The 18,102-nt window shown below is 42.9% G+C and overlaps 1 protein-coding gene across 2 annotated transcripts; it reads right to left on the bottom strand.

Annotated features, from left to right (window-relative positions):
- Positions 1–2,395: 2,395 nt before the first annotated feature.
- SLC25A15 (solute carrier family 25 member 15) lies at positions 2,396–15,986 on the bottom strand. Of its 2 annotated transcripts, none has more exons than XM_048295200.1 (8): positions 15,905–15,986; positions 15,172–15,277; positions 13,311–13,438; positions 10,129–10,387; positions 7,329–7,466; positions 6,832–7,001; positions 5,646–5,804; positions 2,396–4,751 (listed from the first exon to the last, which is right to left on the bottom strand). In XM_048295200.1, exons 3-8 carry the CDS (start codon positions 13,363–13,365, stop codon positions 4,627–4,629), a joined length of 906 nt encoding a protein of 301 aa, XP_048151157.1. In that variant the 5' UTR covers positions 13,366–13,438; positions 15,172–15,277; positions 15,905–15,986; the 3' UTR covers positions 2,396–4,626. The 2 variants fall into 2 exon arrangements, with proteins under 2 accessions (XP_048151157.1, XP_048151158.1); XM_048295201.1 differs by lacking the exon at positions 15,905–15,986 and adding an exon at positions 15,397–15,675.
- Positions 15,987–18,102: the final 2,116 nt, after the last annotated feature.

Below are 18,102 nucleotides of genomic sequence, written 5' to 3'. Positions count from 1 at the left end.
TGTCTTTAGGCACGAGCGTTAACATGATGGTGGATGAAGACCAGCAGTGTGCATGAGACTGGAAAATCTGATGCGACTCTCTTGGCATTGGGGTTTTCCACAGATCAGTTGAATATGGGAGTTTTGAGGGAGAAATATTAATCTCCCTATGCTGGATTACTGCTTCTTGAGCGCAGAAGCCTTGGTATTGAACTGCTCTTCATCAGGAATCAGTGATATAGGGCTTTGAGCAGCACTTGGCCTGGGAGCTGCCTGTGGAGGTTGGAGACTGCACAGCTGCTTTTCTACTGCTGTACCTCACCAAAAGTGGCTGTGATGGCCACTTACCCTAAGGCTTAAGTCTGGCTCTCATCAGTTCCTGAGCATTCCAGCTGCCTGGGATCAGTTAGCATGGCTGCCTTAATACTTGCATATGAGGGGTTTGATTTGTGTACCTGCTCATTTGAGCAAATAGTGCAAATGCTCACTGGCCCCTCTTGAGCTCTACTAAGACCTGTAATGCACAAATTTCTAGGATGCTTATTCTATTTCCAACTATTCTTATCAGTGCAGCTCTTCTATGGAGACTGTATCTTCATTTATGAGAAACGTGCTGAGGTGTCAGCTTCTTGGTTCTGCTGCTTCATTAGTCTTTGTGTTGTGGAAGGGGAGTGACATAGCTTTCCAGTTAATCAAATAAGCAGAGAGGTCATATGCCTTCCCTGTGCTTACTTGAAGGTAGCGGTTTACTATGAAGTACACCATGTGTGGGCTCAACTTTTGCTATTGCTGTGTATTTACCTAATATTTAGGAGATGGGCTCATGAAGTTGCTTCTATCAGCAGTGTATTTCAAGTGTGGAGGCTGAAGCCTGTCTTGAATGACCAATAGTGTCACACCAATTGTTTACAGTTCTAGGTGCAGGATAGAGTGAGCCTGGGTTACTTAAATGTATGAAGTCCAAGCTCCTGTGAAAAACAAGCCTGGATAGAGCTGGCTAATCAATCTAGTTCAGTTCTATGTATCTCCACAGATAGGACTTTTCATTCAATACTTAATCTTGTACCTGCTTTTACTTTCTCATTGGAATTTCCCTTATTCCAAGTTGTACCTGTTGCATCTTGTCCTGCCCCTCTAAGCCTCTGCAAAGAGCCTGTCTCTATCCCCTCCCATGAATGAGGCAAATGTAGACTCTTCAGCTTTCAGTAATGTGTGAACAAACTATTCTCATTGCCCTCTCCTTGGCTTGCTCCAGTATGTCACCACCTTTCTTGTACAGGGGAATATGAAATTGGATGTGGTCTTTCATGTCTGCTCTAACAGATGTGAGAGGTATGAGCAGAGGGTCAGAACTGTCACCTGCTGGCTCCAGAGCCTGCTTTAGCAGCCTAGTCTTTGCTGCAAGGGTGTGCTGGCTTGTGTTCAACTTCTGCAATGCCACTCCCCAAACTTTAGTGTTGCTTTGGAGCCAACTGCCCCTCAAGGTTAAGTGGTGCTGGCAAGGTTAATGGAACCCTCACATCTCTGGCCTGAGAAAAGAAATGCCCATTTACACAGTCATTAGACACTAGAGGGCAACAGGGCAAGCAGGCACGTAAGGCCTCAGTGACCATATGAATGTGGCTAGGGGCTAAAAGAGGATGCCCTTTTATTGCAGCTACTTGGCTGATGACCAAGTTCATTTTGGCTTAGCTCAGGCAATTGGATATCACTGTCCTAGGATGCCCTTTCTACGAGCTGATGCCCTTCCTTATAGTTGGCAGGGCACTTAAGGTGACCTGTCTTCCTGCTTATGGAGTAAGCCAGTTTTCTCAGATAGCAGCAGCAGCAGAGGCTGTAACAGCAAGACACATTTTTTCTAGCTGAAGCACATGCAGTTAAGTAAAAACTAATGTGTGAGCAAGAATAACAAAGTAGCTGTACAAGGGATATACTGTTCCTCTTGCGAGATCCAGGCACCACTGCTCAGAAGAGGGTAACAATAGGCCCTGCCTCCCTGTTGCACTGACCTTCACAGGGTAGTGGATGCTCATCCCTTATATATGTGGAATTTAGGTGACCTATGCTGGATTCCTGGCATCCTTATGACAGAAGACCTTATAGCCTGTATCACAGTAATCTAGAAACCTCAAATTTGAGGTGAACCTTAATAGTAGAACTGACTTTGGTACTAACAAAGCAACAGGCCAAGTGCTGAACTATGGGTTTCATTTTCCATAGATGTAAAAAAATCAGCAGTTGTTTCACAGCACCTTATTCTAGCTGCCCCCTTCCCTTCAGTTTTGAGGGCTTTATATGTTCATTGATTGTATAAAGTTTTTTTTCTTTAATTCCAGAGAGGTGGTGATGCTGAATTCAACCTCTTTGTTTCTCAGCTAGATGAGCTTGTTAAATGGCATAAACAATCATCAGGTACTCAATTAATCCAATGAAACTTTATTTCCATTAATTCCTATATCAACATTATGAAGTTTTTAGCTGAACAACTGATACACGTGTACAGCTTAAGCAGCTCTGAATGGAAAAATTACTGCTTACATCAACTTCAGAAGGTAAACTCTCAAATGCCACCAGCTTTTTGCTGTAGGTTGTTTTAAATACCCTGCTTCTCTTGAAGCTTCAACTTTTGTATTAAAAACTGCAACCATGAGCTTTAAAAAATGAAAGCAAAGACAAATCTAAGAAATAGATTGAAGTATTCCACTGAGGTGGAGTCAGTCCTCACCTTCTCGTAACTATTAGAAACATGTACAAATATACTATTTCTCTTAACTAGACAACTTTGAAAAGAAAGGGAAGTCTAACAACTCTTAAAGCCTCATCCTCCTACATTTACATTTGGTATAAATTCCTTTTAAAGTACTGGCAATGCAGAGTAGTGCTGCCCCTAGTGTGCCAGTCAATCAAGGTATATTGGTGCAGTAGACACTGAAGATTCTTCAGCCATGCCCTGCTTTAACTGCCTTTTCTCATGGTGTATGAAAGCTCCCTGAAAGATGAATTGTTCCTTCTGCACTTGGAGGCTGGAGGAGCAAGATGATTTTGTGGAACTGCAGCAACCACCTTCCATCAAAGGGGCTGCAACAATGCAAGGTATGAGCCAATTTAAGTGCACCCTGGCTCCACTGCAAGAGGCATGAGGTATTGAGGTGATTTCATCTATGCCTAAAGCTTGTTCCTATTTCTGGGATCTGAAAGGGAAGCTGTAACATACAAAATTAGGTTGTTCCCGCTCTGACTGTTGTCTGTCACTGACAAATGTGGCTGCTGTGACAAGCTGCTACTTTCCATGTAGCTGTGTTGATCTCAGCGAGTCAAAGGGCTCTGTCTGTGCCCCCCACTGCCCCCACACTGGTGGGCTGCACTTGCAGCATCTCTCTACAACTCCAGGACAACTTTGTGCTGTTCTAAGACCTGCTTTAACTTATTCCAGGATAAGGCAGTACCTGCTTCTTACAAAGCAGAGCATGCTGGTATGAAGAGCATTCTACTTGAAGAACAAAAGTGGAATCTGGAAAGAGGTGTCACTGCATCATTTTGGGTAATACTGACTAACTGCATATTTAATCAAGGACCATGACCAAGCAGGCATGCCCTCCAAGCCTGAAGGTGATACAAACTATCCAGTCATCTGAGCTTTTTCCACTCAGCTGAAGAGGCACAGCAAGTGGCAAGACTCCAGCCCCAGTAAGACTGCTGCGCTAGAGACCACGGTGTCAGTTGTCTTTAACAACTCGGTTCTGGCTTTCTGTTCCTCTTCAGCTTCCTGTCCTTCTAGCATGTGGCCTCATTCATGCCATGCTGACCTAAATGGGAACCTGCACAAAGTTACAATTCTGTGCTCAGGGCCAGCATTGTAACTAGTTCCAGCAGTATCCCTTATGTTAAGTGGTGCTTAGCCTACTCCAGCACTTCTTGAAAGGATTTAGAAAACAATAAAATGCTGCATAGCCTCCTTAATATTGTTACTGTGCTTCTTTTATCAAAAATGCAGTTCTATCTCAGGCTCTAAGTCATAGAAGGTAGGGGGTGAATGTTTCCTACTCTTATAATCCATTTACTAGGACAGAGTATGTAATGTCAGACACCCTCTGCCATGACTTTGGCAAGTCCCAGAGCAGCAGGGAGCTGGAGAAGGACAGGGGTCTAGCTGGAGAAGGAAAGGTCTCCCTAGGTGAGGGATATATCCAAGTCATCTATAGTCAGCAAGATGAGACAAGAACTGGGATTATTTTGAGTCAGACATCAGCAACAACTGCAGAAGGTCACAAATGCAGCACCATTTTAAAACCAGTGCTTTGCCATAGACAAATCACAACCTACTGTTGCATGTTACATTAAACCCCACAGGTTAACGTAAATATTTTTAGCACCATTACACATCAGGAAACACATTTATGACATGCAGTGTACCTAGTGCAGAATCTGTAAGAGGGAGATAGTTCTGCTTGTGCAATTCAAGCAACATGTACACACCTCCATAAAATCACCTGATTTTAAAAGATTACAAATCTTAGACTGGAGTTGAGTTCCTAAAATTAGGTCACTGATTTGGTTCTGCTCAGACCATCATGTGATCTATGTGTTTTTCATCATTTATTTAAATGACCCTTAAACAATCTCTTGTTCTTCATTGGCTAGAAGGTATCAGTAAGAATCTATTTGTTTCATCATAAGTTTCCGGCTGTACTCGTAGGCAAGGAACAGTGCCCCATTGGCCACGAATGCACGGATCATAGTTGGCGTTAGTCCAGAATACAAGGCAAGTACACCTGGAAATGAAACCAGAGCCAGTTAGCAATTTATTAAAGTGGCTGTCTGCATCAGCCACTGTGCTCTTACCTGTGAAGGGTACTGAAGCAATGCTTCTGCTTAGAGGAGCATGAAACAGAGAGCTGAACTCAGCTGAGGTGTTAGCTGCTGACTGCAGTGGTACTGGATATTGATTTGGGAGTATCTAATGTTGTAACAGGAGTTTAACCATGTAAGGGCTTATGTTAGATGCTTATTTCAGCTATTACAAGCCTTGGTCATCTAAGATATGCTTGACAGTGGCTGTACCACAGCTGGCAAGGGGGCAGCAGGACTATGTTAGAGCTGTGCTCCAAGTCAGACTCCAGTTCTGATGAGTATCTTACCTAGCAATTGGGCTAGGATTCATATCTGCTGCCATGTATATTCTTAGACCCTCTTCCATAGCGCCTGACCACAGGCCTTTTCCAGAGAGGAGATGCTGAGGTAGATGCCTCAAGTTACCAAGCTGAATAGGGCTGTTTGATAAATCAATCCTCAGCCATATATTAACTTCTAGAAGTGAAGAAAACTTCTGCATGGAACTTACCTAGTTCCTTCAATTTTCATGTATAGGTTTGGTCATGGGTAATAGAGCCCATTTCTTTATCTGCTTTTAATGCATAGCAAGCTTCTGTTCGCTTTAAGTGAATCATTTCTTGAAACAAGAGGCAGGCCCCGATGCAGGAGGTCTCAGTTTCTAGATTCCAAGCTTTCCACACTACATGAAGTAGGTATTTGTTTGCTAGGAGCAGTTATTGTCTGTCTCTAACGCATTATCACTGGACTAGGTTTCTTAAGTGATTTTGGGTATTGGAGGGTATAGATTTCAATCTGCACCCCTGTAGATTCAGTTGATCTGCTTGCATACTCACCTTCAGTTCTCACAACAGTTACAAATGTTCCCATAAAGCCTGCCTGTTTTCCAGCCATTGAAAGAACCTGAATTCTAGATTTGACACAGTCCACAGGATACACAGCAATCCACAGACAGCTGCCTCCGAAACCTCCGCTTAGTAACAAAGGAATGGGACCTGAAAGTTAAGAAATGTGCTTTTATTCACACCACAAGATTCACCAGCACATATGTAACATCATTTCATCTACAGGATTCAAAGGGAACAGAGGAACTTGCTTATGACAAAAGAGCAGTTTCTGTTCTCCCATTAACCTTTAAGTTAATTTCAAGCCACAGGTAAATTGTAAATCTTAACTAGAAACTTAAAGGTTATAAGGAGTGCCTCTTAGATTAGTGGCCATGCTAAAAAAGTATAACTCAGGATTCAATTTTGATTGTATTAACTAAATTAACTTTTTTAACACTTGTAATCACTTTCCAAGGTTAGTTGTGAAATGGTTTAGAGTAACAGTATATGATGTTACTAATCACATACACAGAGATTTATTTGGTACAGTAGAGTTATTTTGTGATCAGTCATTTCTTTCACGATGCACCCTGATTTTGTATTTCAGATCAGATGTTTGTAAACATTTTGTTACAAGTCCAGAATGCATACAGCTGAAATCCTGACTCCAAACAGGACAAAGTATTACTGTTCAGTCTTTCAGCAGGAGACAGGCAATCTTTATTCTGGCATTATGATGTTTTTTTCATTTCTAATTTTCAACCTCAGTGTTCTCTTACTATCATTGTAACTACATCTAATGGTGAGCATACAGTTCAGCATACATTTGAACACACTGTTCAAGAGAATGCAGCTAAATACTTCAAAATCACTCTGAATAGCAGCTGAAATGAAATAGTTCAGAGTTGTGTTACACTGTGGGGTCAGATATTTCAGCAGTTTTGTAGTGTTGGCTCACTGTATTCATTCTCTGTTTATGATACATCCTGTTTCATTGCAAAGTGGCCACTTCAATAATTCATGACTATGTATACACAAAATGCAGCCCTCCATAATTAGTATGCCTCGTTTCCTTCATTTTGCATGTATTTTACAACTGTAGTGCATCATTAGTGTATCTTCAGGGAAGATATGCCCCCCTTTATGTTCCCCATGACAGCATGTTAAAGCCCACCTGTAAAAAAAGGCACCATACCTAATTCATCTTTTGATCTCCCAGAGGCAAAGAATGTCCGGCTCAGTTCATACCCTCCAAAGAAGAAGAAATAGCCTGGGACTTCCCGCAGCAAAGTGCTTGACAGGCCACGATAAAATCCAAGGGGACCGTCCTTTTGGATAACACCCTTCACTACTGACCAAACTGTACTGAGAGAGGTTGGTCCAGTTAGTGATACTTAATAGCCAGATAATGAGAAGTTACAGAACAACAGGCAACTGCAGCAACAGTTAAGGGTGAGACCCATGGTGCAAACAACTGAATTAAGGTAAGACTTAGAGCCAGATCTTGCTGCAAGCCCTTCACTGGCATCCAGCTTTACTAGCACCCAGAAGGTCTGCAGGCTGTGACCCTCCCAGCCACAAATCTTCTCTGGTTATCAGTGTACTATAAATGTGGCACTGAGGCAATACAGGATTTGAAGAAATAATACACAAGAAAGGGTTTCAGAGATACTGAACAGGGTGTATACTTACTTGTGTCCCTGGATTATCTTTCCTGACAACTGCATTTCATGCATGGCCTGTAGCCGGCACTTCACCAGCTCTGTGGGACAGAGGACAAGGGTGGCAAAGGCAGAGGCAAAGGAGCCTGCAGCAGCATTCTGTAGATCACTGCAAGAAAGAAACTGCAGAAGGTATTTGGGCAATGACCTTTAGTGCAGTTGAGCCACTGCACCAGCAATCAGCTTCCCGAACCTGTACTCTAAATAGCATCAGGAAAAACTGACAGTCTTGGGGGAAAGATTCTCAAGGGCAAAGGGCAGTTACTTGAACCAGAGGGAGGAAAAACCTAGTTCATCCCATTTTCTTATACAACTGAAAGACACCCTTTTGACACCAGAGATATATTGTAACCTCTATCCTTTTTGCTATACTTCAGTGATTGCAGCAGAATAAAAGCCAAGAAGGGAGGATTTGATAGCATTTATGAAGATTTCCATAGACTTGTTTTACTGGGCAACTTTTGGTTACTAATTACTTCCTCAAAGAGAATAGGAGCAATACTCACCTCATATAGATAGATGTCAGTATTTTTAAATTCACCTTACCAATATTAATAAAGGCTTTCAGTGGAAGATACTAAAAAACTGAAAGCAGGCACAATGGATCACTGTGATCTTTGTATGGATGTGCTGCTATGAATGCAACCATGTGAATCAGAGACAGCACAAACATAAACCACAGCACCAAACAAGACAGCACTGTCATCTGCAGTGACTCAGTGTTCTAAAATGGACTTATTTTGTGGTGATTTTACACATACCACAAATTCCGGGTTGCTAAACTGCCAGGACCCAAAAGGCTGGTACTCCAGGGCCATACTGCTTTATGATGCATTTTAAAGAGGCTCCTACAGACACTGGTGTGTTGGACAGGAGCTGCATAATGGCAAAGAAGTGGAGCATTCTTTCAGAACCCGGGAGTCAGCGCAGCTGAGACTGATCTCACTCCAGCAGCGCAGAAATTCTTTCCATCCATGGGAGATGTTTGCCCTGTGCCCAGCAGTTTGATACATCTATAGTATCAGAGATTAAAGCTACAACTTTTCACCTTGAAGCATCACAGAACTCAAGTTGTGACATAAAGCAAAGCTTATGACATTCAGATATGGCAGTAATGAGAACTTTTAAAGTGGAAGAAATCAGTAACTGCCTGCAGAGCAGCAAATGGAATTTAGCACTTCTCTTTCCATTTTGTTGTCTCACTTTAGCATGAAATGAAATCTGTTGGTTGGACTAAGCATATGTTAAAAGATAAACAGAATTTAGCATTTCTCTCTTCATTTCTTTTCTTTTGTGATTTATGCCTCGGTGACATGTATTCCTTTAACTGAAAAATGTTTTATAGTTTGTCCTTGTTTTGCCCAGCTTCATACACTGACCAGGGTATCCCTAAACACAATCAGGCTAGACAAGCTTTTTTCCAAGCCATTCAAAGGTATGAACTGAAAAGGTAACTTAAAACCAAAATATTGTGGCTGCTTTTGAGAAAACGGAAATGTTATAAAATAATGAAAAAGTGGGAAGCAGTTGCTTATACATGGGTAAGAAAAATGATTAGGTTCACCTCAGTTTGTGACTTGATGCATTTTCCTCTTCAGGCTAAGATAACAGTGACAGTTTCTAAAAGAGCAGAGGCAATGAAGGTAATTGTAGTTTTTTACTTGGCATGTGTGGAAGTTAGCCAGCTTGTCAGGGCTGCTTCCCTCCCCTGCAGAACACTACAAGGGCTGCTTGACACTTCCACATTAAGAATGGGTGGGGATGTCCTGGACAGACCACATGTTCTCATCAGGGCCCTGCTGAAGACCATGTCAATACAATTCTCTTTTACATGTACATCATAAGGTGCCCCCACAATGATCCAGATGAAGAGAACAAGAAAACAGCACCAAGGGAGCATCTTTCAAGTAGACTTGAATTCTTTAATGTTTTGTCCTAGCACAGCTCTGCAGTCACACTATTTGACCTTGAATCAACAAGGCATTAAAGAGCCATCTTGGGTCTAATAAGCACCATTACCGACCAAGGAAAGAATGGTCAGATGCTAAAGGTGCTTGCTATTGCTACATACTCAAATTACATTCCCATTCTGTATCCAGCTCCAAAGACAGAGTAGTACTGTTTCACAGTTTCCTGCACTACCTTTCCTACATCCAGCATGACCATGCTGCCTCAGTCATGTGAGAAGATGGTCCTAGGACCTCTGCACATTTGTGGTGTACCTCCCAGGATGGTCACAAAAGAAGGTGAAGAAGTGAAGCATATTGCTGATAGGCCTACCTCCTACATTTTAGTGGGTAGGAAAAAGTAAAGGGTTTGTAGGCTGAGCAAGCTTTTGAACCTTAAATAAATACATTTTTAAATGCAAGACAATATTAGAAAAGTGCCCTTTCCCCTTAGTATGCCTCCCTGTAAGAAGAGCCACTACCTCCCCTGCAAAATCAAAACAACCTAGATATTAAGGGAATACTAACTTTCAGGTGTTTCAATGCTCAATCCCACGGGTAAAAATGTTCCAGGTCTTTAATACTCCAGTTAAGCTGTGATCATCTAAACCAGCCAGCTGTAGTGACTGGTTAGTGGACGGCTCTGTTACATTAGACACCCTATTGTCACACGAAGGCCTATCTTCCAAAATTTACTACACTGTACCCTGTCAGAGGAGAGCCTGGGACATCACTTGCACTCTGACAATACAGTATTGGCAAGTAGCACTCGCATGATTATTTATTTCTTTATTTTAAAATAAAAGCCAGATATTTATTACTAACCTGAGCTTTGTTTTCCTGTCTACTCCAACAATTCTTCTCACAATTTGTTGGCAAAACCCATAGCACATGAACAGAACGGAGTTCTCTGCAATGTTGGCTACAAGTGCTGGTGTGGTTCCCTTGTAGAAGCCTCGAAACCCCACTTGCTTATAGGTTTTGACAAAGCAGTCAACAAGTCCTTTGTACATGTTGGGGAATGTCTGCATCTTCACCTTTGCAGTGTCAAAGGGCTGGCCAGTCACCACGCAGGCTGTCCCACCTAGGCAAGCAGTGGAAGTTAACAGGGTGGCTGAAAGTTATCACAACTGCAACACCTCTGCTCGAGCACCAGTATTAGGAAAATCACACAAAAAGCAAAGATTAATTGATTCCCTGCAGGAAAAGACAAATGCACTGATTTTAGCACAGTGGCATCAATTGTCACTAGTGAATTCAGTTACCTTAAGGGGGAAAAAAAAATCAGGCAAAGGAGCAGTAACAGCACGATTCTCATTAAACGTTACTTTATCTCATGAAAAGCAAGCATCTAAATGAATCAGCTCCCTTTTATAAACTTGTACTGAATTAGAGGTATTGTACTGCAATCAAGTCACTTGTGTCAATGAGTTAAGTAACATTTTCCTTTGCTCATTAATGCAGTGGTTTAGAAGCCATCTCTGATTTTACATTCCAATAATAACAAAAAAATCCCAATCCTGAAAGATTAGTAATCAAGTGATTCCTCCAGGACAAGAGGAACATTGCTGAGAGTGCTAAACTGATCATACATAATAAATTGATAACCGAAGACTCAAACCCTTTACTTCAAAACTCCAGATGGCTCTTAAGTATGTTTCTTTCCAGAGACTGGAAGAAAGTGTCAAGTATAAGCTGAAAAAGGGCAAAAGGGCAAAGTTTCTCAACATGTTATCTTTTCCAAACTGAACTGCAAGGTCAATACCCTGAAAACTTGTGCGATATTTCCATCAATATCATCAATAACCATTTTGCTCACAGTGCAGTGTTCTTCTGCAAGATCTAACTCAATTCTGTAGTTTCCAGGAAGAGCTATGTTACAGTTTTTCAGTAAGAAGCAGTGTGCAGTGATAGCAATCTATTAAAAACAGATACCTGACAGGAAGCACATGATAGGTGTACCTTATATAGGGTTCATGGCTTTGTTTTTTAGCAAGAGAGAACTGTACTAAGACATAAGCTGATCTTTAACCAAAGCACATACCTTAAATTGACATGCAGATACCTTAAATTATCTGTAAATGCAGATAACAAAGTAGGTGAAATGGAAACAAATGTGTGAGTCCAATTAGGATTAATTCTTTGACTTTTAAGTGGGGAGAAGAGTAAGCATTTGTTTAACTAGTGTTATTTGCAATCCATTTTACGCTTTGAAAACGCATCTGTATAACATTGTTCTTGCTTCTCTGCAAAGAGGTACTTCAGGCCTTTGAGAGAAACTCAGGATCTAGCTGCCATAAAGCCTCATTCCCAACCAGACGGATCATTAAAAGCTTCAGAGCAAACCATGCAAGGAAGCGTGAGGAGTTGCCTGCTCTGGAAGGATAACCAAGGAGAAAAGCAGTTGGCTCAGACCAGTAACACCCATGTAAGCTTCAAATGAAAAGCAGAGCTGGGAAGGCTCAGCCGATGTTATTTGCAGGGAAGTCATGTAGACATTAATCTACAGGACAAATGCTAGGTCCCTGTAATAAAATAAGGGCTGTTGGAAGATGTCCAGGGAAACTGGGAATGGTCTTGGAAATGTAAAGCTGAAAAATTCGGAGCTGACAGAATGGCTGTTCCAAAAAGGCTGTCATTGGAGTTGGCTCAAAAAGCCTAGTAAACTGCAGCAATGAACTTTGTAAGCATCAAGATAAAGACCAAGAGTCCTATTTATTATCTGAAACATTAAGAAAAAAATAATTCTTCCAGCCAGCAGTAAAGAGTCGTAAAAAACCCAACCCAACTACAAAATGAAAACAAACCAGAAACCCAAAAATGTCAAATCTGTTTGAACATTCATACAAGTGTAGTCCTAATAATAACATGGCAATGGTGGGGAAAAGGGATTAGAGGTTGGGATTAGGGATTGGAGGTTGCTTAGATCCTAGGCAAAGGCCTATGACCCACAGACAGCCAAATGACTTATTTGTTCTTGTTCAGAATTTGCTTGCCTCAATATGTCATTACTTATCAGGTAGTCAACCCTGTATCTGGAGAGGAAGGTAAAACCAGGTTATGCATTTGCTGGAGGAACGAGCTGTTTGCTTACTTAATTACATTTTCTAAGGAGTGCAGAGACTGCCCCACTGGACTTGTGCTGTTATCCCTTGCTTTCTCACTGCACTGTTAACCTCCACTCTGAGAAATGACCTCAAATAACTACCATTGAATGCACTTAACACCATTAATACTGTCATATTCACAGCATTAACACTGTCATAAAGACTGTAATAGTTTTTGTATGGGAAAAAAATCCATAAAATTATCTAAACTGATTGCAATAGTAAATTAGACAAATCCTGCACCTTTTCCATATAAACACTGTCAGCTTAGAAATGTCAAAAAGACCCCTTTTCCCTGGCAGAATTCAAAACTACATCCCTCAGCCACAGACATTACCAACATGGCAATGTCAGTGAGACAGTGCAACCATTTCCACCCAACTGGTCCAGCAAAATTTTATAGCACAGACTAGACTGAAGCAGAAGTCAGTTACGCAAATCCATCCTCAGTTCTACTACTGAGCTTCACAGCTTTTAGAGATTCACACCAGATGTTGTCTGAGCCAGAAACCGTTCAGATAGCCTCTTGTCCCTTTCAGTTAGGGAGGGTCCCTGTGACAAAAGCAGCACCTCAATCACTCACACACTGACTTCCTTCCAAAACTCTATGGATACTCTGATTGATTCTTAAACTTGTTTAAGTAGGAGGACTTAAAGCTCCTTCCAGATGATTAGTCCAAGTAAGGTGTTATGTCTTCTTCGCTGTGTGGCAGGAGTTTCACCAAGGAGGAGCAATAGGGATACAGTTAAAACACTGGCTGAGGTCACTGCTTCTCCTCCTATCCTTAAAACACAGAAGGTGAGGCTTTTTATAGCAACTGGAAACTGCTTTTATATTTCTCACAAGCATTAAAACTGTCTCCCAGAAGTGTTGTGCAATTAATTTCTCTCCAGCATTACCTGCAGCACCTGCTGTGAGGTCAATAGCAGCCTGAACAGCAGAGTTGATCCTCATGCTTCACACTTGTTTATCAGTTACTTCAGAGCAAAGTCTCCCGTTTCGTGGTAGGTATGGAGATACTTGTCTCCTGATGGAAGAGAAAGATGAAACATACACAGTTTACAATAACCTGACAGGCAAAAGCATCATAGGAATGCTTTCAGATCCACTCTTCCATTTAGAGACAGAAAATGGTTGTGCTCAGGGATGAGACTTAGCATATCTGTATTTTGACCAATTTTGTTGCATTGGGCAGGTCTCCTGAAGTATCACTGCCTAGCTTCAGCTTACTGGGGCTTTCCAGCTTCTTATCTCCCTGGATCTCTCAAATGAAAGCAAAGAGTACATCCAGGGAACAGTGCTGAGAATTACTTTTATATTGGTTATAAAAGCACAATCTTCCCTCAGGTGTCTAAGGCTGGAATATTTCATGCCTGTCTCAGCTCCTCACCTATAAAGCAAAACAGAGGATGTCCTCTCCTCATGGTGAATAGCAGCTAAGAAAACTCTACCTGTGATGATACAGACACATTAGGTGGCTTTCAGAAGAGGAATAGAAAGGGAATGTACATGAACATCTTGAATTGTGTCTGGCTGTCATGTTCCTAGTGCAAGTCTCCCCCCTCCCCACCAGAATATTATAACTAAGCATTACATCTCGTCTCTCAGGAAGGCAGCTGGAAAGCAGAAATACAAACGTGACACTTTGAAATAAAACATTCGAATTAATTCAGTTCTCAAGTTCGCAGCAAGACACTTTCACTGGGCAAGCAGTTAAAACAAGCTTATTTATCTGGGGTAAAATAACTCAGCCAAAGAGCTCCCACTGTTTCAGAACCATGCTGCTGAGCGACACACTTCGCTGGCAGTACTGTCAAAAATCTGCATGAGTCTTAAAACCCACACAAATAAACATGTGAATTAGTGCCTCATTGGCTTTTAAGCCTGTCTTCAAGCACAGTACATCAGTAAACAGAACAATTTTCACTCCTCTACCTACTGTAATGCTTCTTTTGAAGCCTGTTACCTCCCAAAATATAGTTTGGCATAATATGAATGGGAAACATAATTCCCAGTAGGCTACATTGATAGAATCATAAAAAGACACATTGTATAAACCACAACCTTTGTAAAAGAAACATAGACACTTGAATACAACCAAGGCTTTAAGAAAGCCTGTCTCTAGACAGATTTATTATTCTTGAACATTAAAATATACACCGGTAGGTCAAATACTGTCATTCAGTGACTTTACCCATCCAATCTGTTACATAAATATAAACATAACGAGTGTAAAATAAAATAAAACATTGTTCTTGCAATAAATGGTATTAGCACATGCAATTTCAAAATTGTGGCTTCAGATTTGAACTGTTTTGTTACTGACAGCACAGCACACTAGATGTTACTTCCAAACAGAGGCTCCAAGGCCCAATTACACCTCGTTATCCTATACGTCTCGTTAGTTTTCACCCTGCACTCCACAGTTTTGCTCCTCATTTAGGGGAAAAAAACCCAAATCATCGAGACAGACTTTGAATGAAAGAAATTACTCGAGAGCAACAATTGCCTGTGCTCAGTAAAATGTACACTGCTTTCATCACGCTGAGTGCTTATCGACTCGTGCCAGTCCCCAAAGAGAGCACATGCCAGATCGCTCACAGAAAACTTGGCAGCAGAAGGAAAAAAGTATATACCTATAAAAATATGGACCTTTTAAGAGACAGGAAAGTTTAGTTGTCTGATCCATATCAGCACAGTGCCACTTTCAGAAGATTTAAGTCTTAGTCAAAACTAAATTAGTATTATATAAGTACATACCTTTTTTTTTCCTGTTTGCAATAATACTACTATATTAAAAGTTGCTTGTAGGTAGAACGAGGCAGCAACTGCTCTGTTACTTCCAAAGCAAATCCAAGCGTCAAACCTGGAAACACAGAAGCATTAGTTAGTGTAACAGGTCTTGCAGAGTCCTCTGCCCGCAGATGTTATTTCAGCCCCAGATGTTTCTCTCTGCTGATGCACTCTCCGAAGACCGAGACGCACTGAGAAGGCAGCGCTGCTCCTTGCAGCAGCCCGCGTGGGCAGGCCGTAGCTCCGCTTCCCAAGGTCACAGCAGGCCGGCACCCCGGCGGCAGCAGCAGCCGGGCTCACCGCGGGCTGTCACACGTGCTGGCGGCGGGAGCGCACAGACCGCTCCCGGGCCACACCGCCAGCTCCAGCCTTCCTTAGGGAGGAAGGCTCAGGACTCCCGTTCCGCCAACACGCGCCCGTTTGGAGCAGGAAGCCCCGGCCTGCGTTCGGCGGAGGCCCGCGGTGGCAGAGCCCGGCCGACCCCGGCCCGGCGCCTCTGCCGGGCGGCCGCGCCCGCAGCCGCAGCTGCCGAGGGGCCGCGCATCGCCGAGCCCGCGGCCGCCGCGCGTCCCGGGCCTGCCCGGGCGGTCCCGAGCCGCGGGAACCCTCCGGGCCGGCCCGCCACCACCCCCGCCCGGCCGAGCAGAGGGCGAGCCCGCTGCCCCCGGCCCGCTGCCCCCGGCCCGCAGCCCCCACTCACCGCAGCCGCCGCCCGCCCGAGCCGCCTCTGCCCCGAAATAGGCGGCGATGGAGGCGGCGCGGCCCCGCCGCGGCCCCGGGGAAGGCGCGGGCCGGGCAGGCGGCGGGGGGGCGGCGGCGCTGGGTTCTGTCTAAGCTGGGGCTGGGCTGTGTTTCGGCTTACTGAACAGGATGCAACCGAATTTATGAATTAAACCCACTTATTTTTTGTTATTATTTTTAAATTTCTTGGTGGTTTTGGTCTTTTTTTAAAAGTTTTTTTTTTAATTTTTCTTATAGTTGGGTGATTTTGTTGTTATTGTTGTTGTCGGGGTTTTTTTTTTGTTTTGTTTTGAAGGATTTATTTAGGAATTGCGTACCCTGAAATAACAACAATTTGTGTATACAGAGGAACTGCTGTGACTCCCGAGACACTCTAAGCTGTCGCTTTCATGATCCCGGTTTTTCGGATCTCTGAAGTGGCATAGAGTGACCTAAACCACTATGACGAGGGCTAATACTGCTTTTCTCAGCTGAAACTACACAACTTTTTTTCCCCTTTTGATTTGCAGTTACCTGAAATGCTTGTGATAAGGCTCATCATGAACAATGTCTGGTTGAAAGCAGAAGGACACTGTACAGTCTGTGGCAAGGTAAATGAGCAGTAGCCATAATCAGTGATCAGTCATACCTGAGATACTCTGCCAGAGCAGGCTGTGTTTCTGGGAAGCACTGTATGCCCTGTAATCCCTGTTGAGCTGTATATGTGTTTGCATGAGTTGAGACACGCAGACCTACATATTTCATCTTAGATCCATGGTGTTTTCCACCACATGAAACTGATGGCTCCTACTTTCGAAGTGCAAACCAAGGAAAAAGCAGCGTAAATTAAGTTATGAACTTAAAGGTACCTTTTCCCCCATCACTTTTAATTAACTGCAGGGTTCACATTTTATTTTCTTATATGTTTATGTAACATACTGGTTGGAGGGGAGCTTAAAGACCATCTAGTTCCAAACCCCCTGCCATGGTCAGGGACACTGTTCATTAGACTGAGTTGCTCAGAGTTTCATCCAACCTGCCCTTGAACACTTCCAGGAGCATCCACAGCTTCTTTGGGCTACCTGTTTCAGTGCCTCACCACGCTCACAGTGACGAATTTCTTTCTAATAACTAATCTAAACCTACTCTGTTTCACTTTGAAGCCACTCTCCTGCTCTCCTGTTGGTTTCCTTCGGGTCTGGAAGGCTGCATTTTGGTTATCATCTTGAAGCATTCTCTTTTCCAGGCTGAACAATCCCAATTCTCTCAGCCTTTCCTTGTAGGGGAGATGCTCCAGCCCTTTAATCAACTTGGTGTTCCTCCTCTGGACTTGCTCCAACAGGTCAATGTCCTTCCTGTTCTCCTCACCCCAGAGCTGGATGCAGTACTCCAGGTGTGGCAATTGTTAATGAAGAACAGCCTAGGTTAAAAATTATTTTAGAAATTGAATTTTAATTTCTTTAATGAAAAAAAAAAAACCAAAACCAAAACCTGAGTCTGTTGTAATTAGTGATTTTGAGTTAATTGTGCATCTCAACCTGCAATACTTAGAAATTACTGTTTCATTGCAAAGAATTTTTACCTGTGTGCTGAGTTCTTTTTTAGCAGAACTGCAGCACTGTTGGAAGATCCAGTTGGTGAAAGCCATCTAAACTCCTAATGCAATGAAGCTTGTGATTAAGACGCCATTAAACCACATGCTGTCTGCCATAACATTTTGCCAGCTGAAACATCAGGCCTTGAGCATTTCAGGGTGCTTCTTCATAGCCACATTCCTCGGGCAGACCACCAGGCCCGATCTGCTCTTATCTGGCCCCTGTATAAAAGATGGAGACGGTGACAGTAGCTGGAATGCTGCCTGGGAGCGTTTACAGCCCTGGAATGCAGCACTACAACGAGCATATCGCCACCACGTGGCTATTTCTGCTGCCTGCACCCGTGGCTACTCAGCCGAGCTGTACCTTTTGTCCATGCACTGCGCTGTTGTGGAGGGCTTTTTTGTTTTAAAGAAGAATTTATTTAGGAATTGCATACCCTGAAGTAACAACACTTTGTGTGTGTAGGAAGACCATGGAAGAACTGCCATAACTCCCGAGAGACTCTCCTAAGCCGAGGTATCAATTTGTTTGGAGCTTAACTTTGAGCTTCCCCTCAAAGGATTTAGGCATGACAGAAATG

The sequence above is a fragment of the Corvus hawaiiensis genome, chromosome 2 (genome assembly GCF_020740725.1).
Source record: "Corvus hawaiiensis isolate bCorHaw1 chromosome 2, bCorHaw1.pri.cur, whole genome shotgun sequence".
Lineage (NCBI taxonomy): Eukaryota > Metazoa > Chordata > Aves > Passeriformes > Corvidae > Corvus > Corvus hawaiiensis.
Note: the sequence above shows the minus strand (reverse complement) of the source record. Positions and strands in the feature narration are given on the sequence as shown.

What these genes read in the sequence shown, in the direction of transcription:
- SLC25A15 (XM_048295200.1), bottom strand. Translation starts at nt 13,365, where the DNA reads ATGAGGATCAACTCTGCTGTTCAGGCTGCTATTGACCTCACAGCAGGT. An exon ending in GACAGGAAAACAAAGCTCAG is followed by an intron (nt 7,467 to 10,128) that starts GTTAGTAATAAA and finishes TCTTTCTTGCAG; the next exon opens with TGATCTACAGAATGCTGCTG. An exon ending in GAGATCAAAAGATGAATTAG is followed by an intron (nt 5,805 to 6,831) that starts GTATGGTGCCTT and finishes CTTAACTTTCAG; the next exon opens with GTCCCATTCCTTTGTTACTA.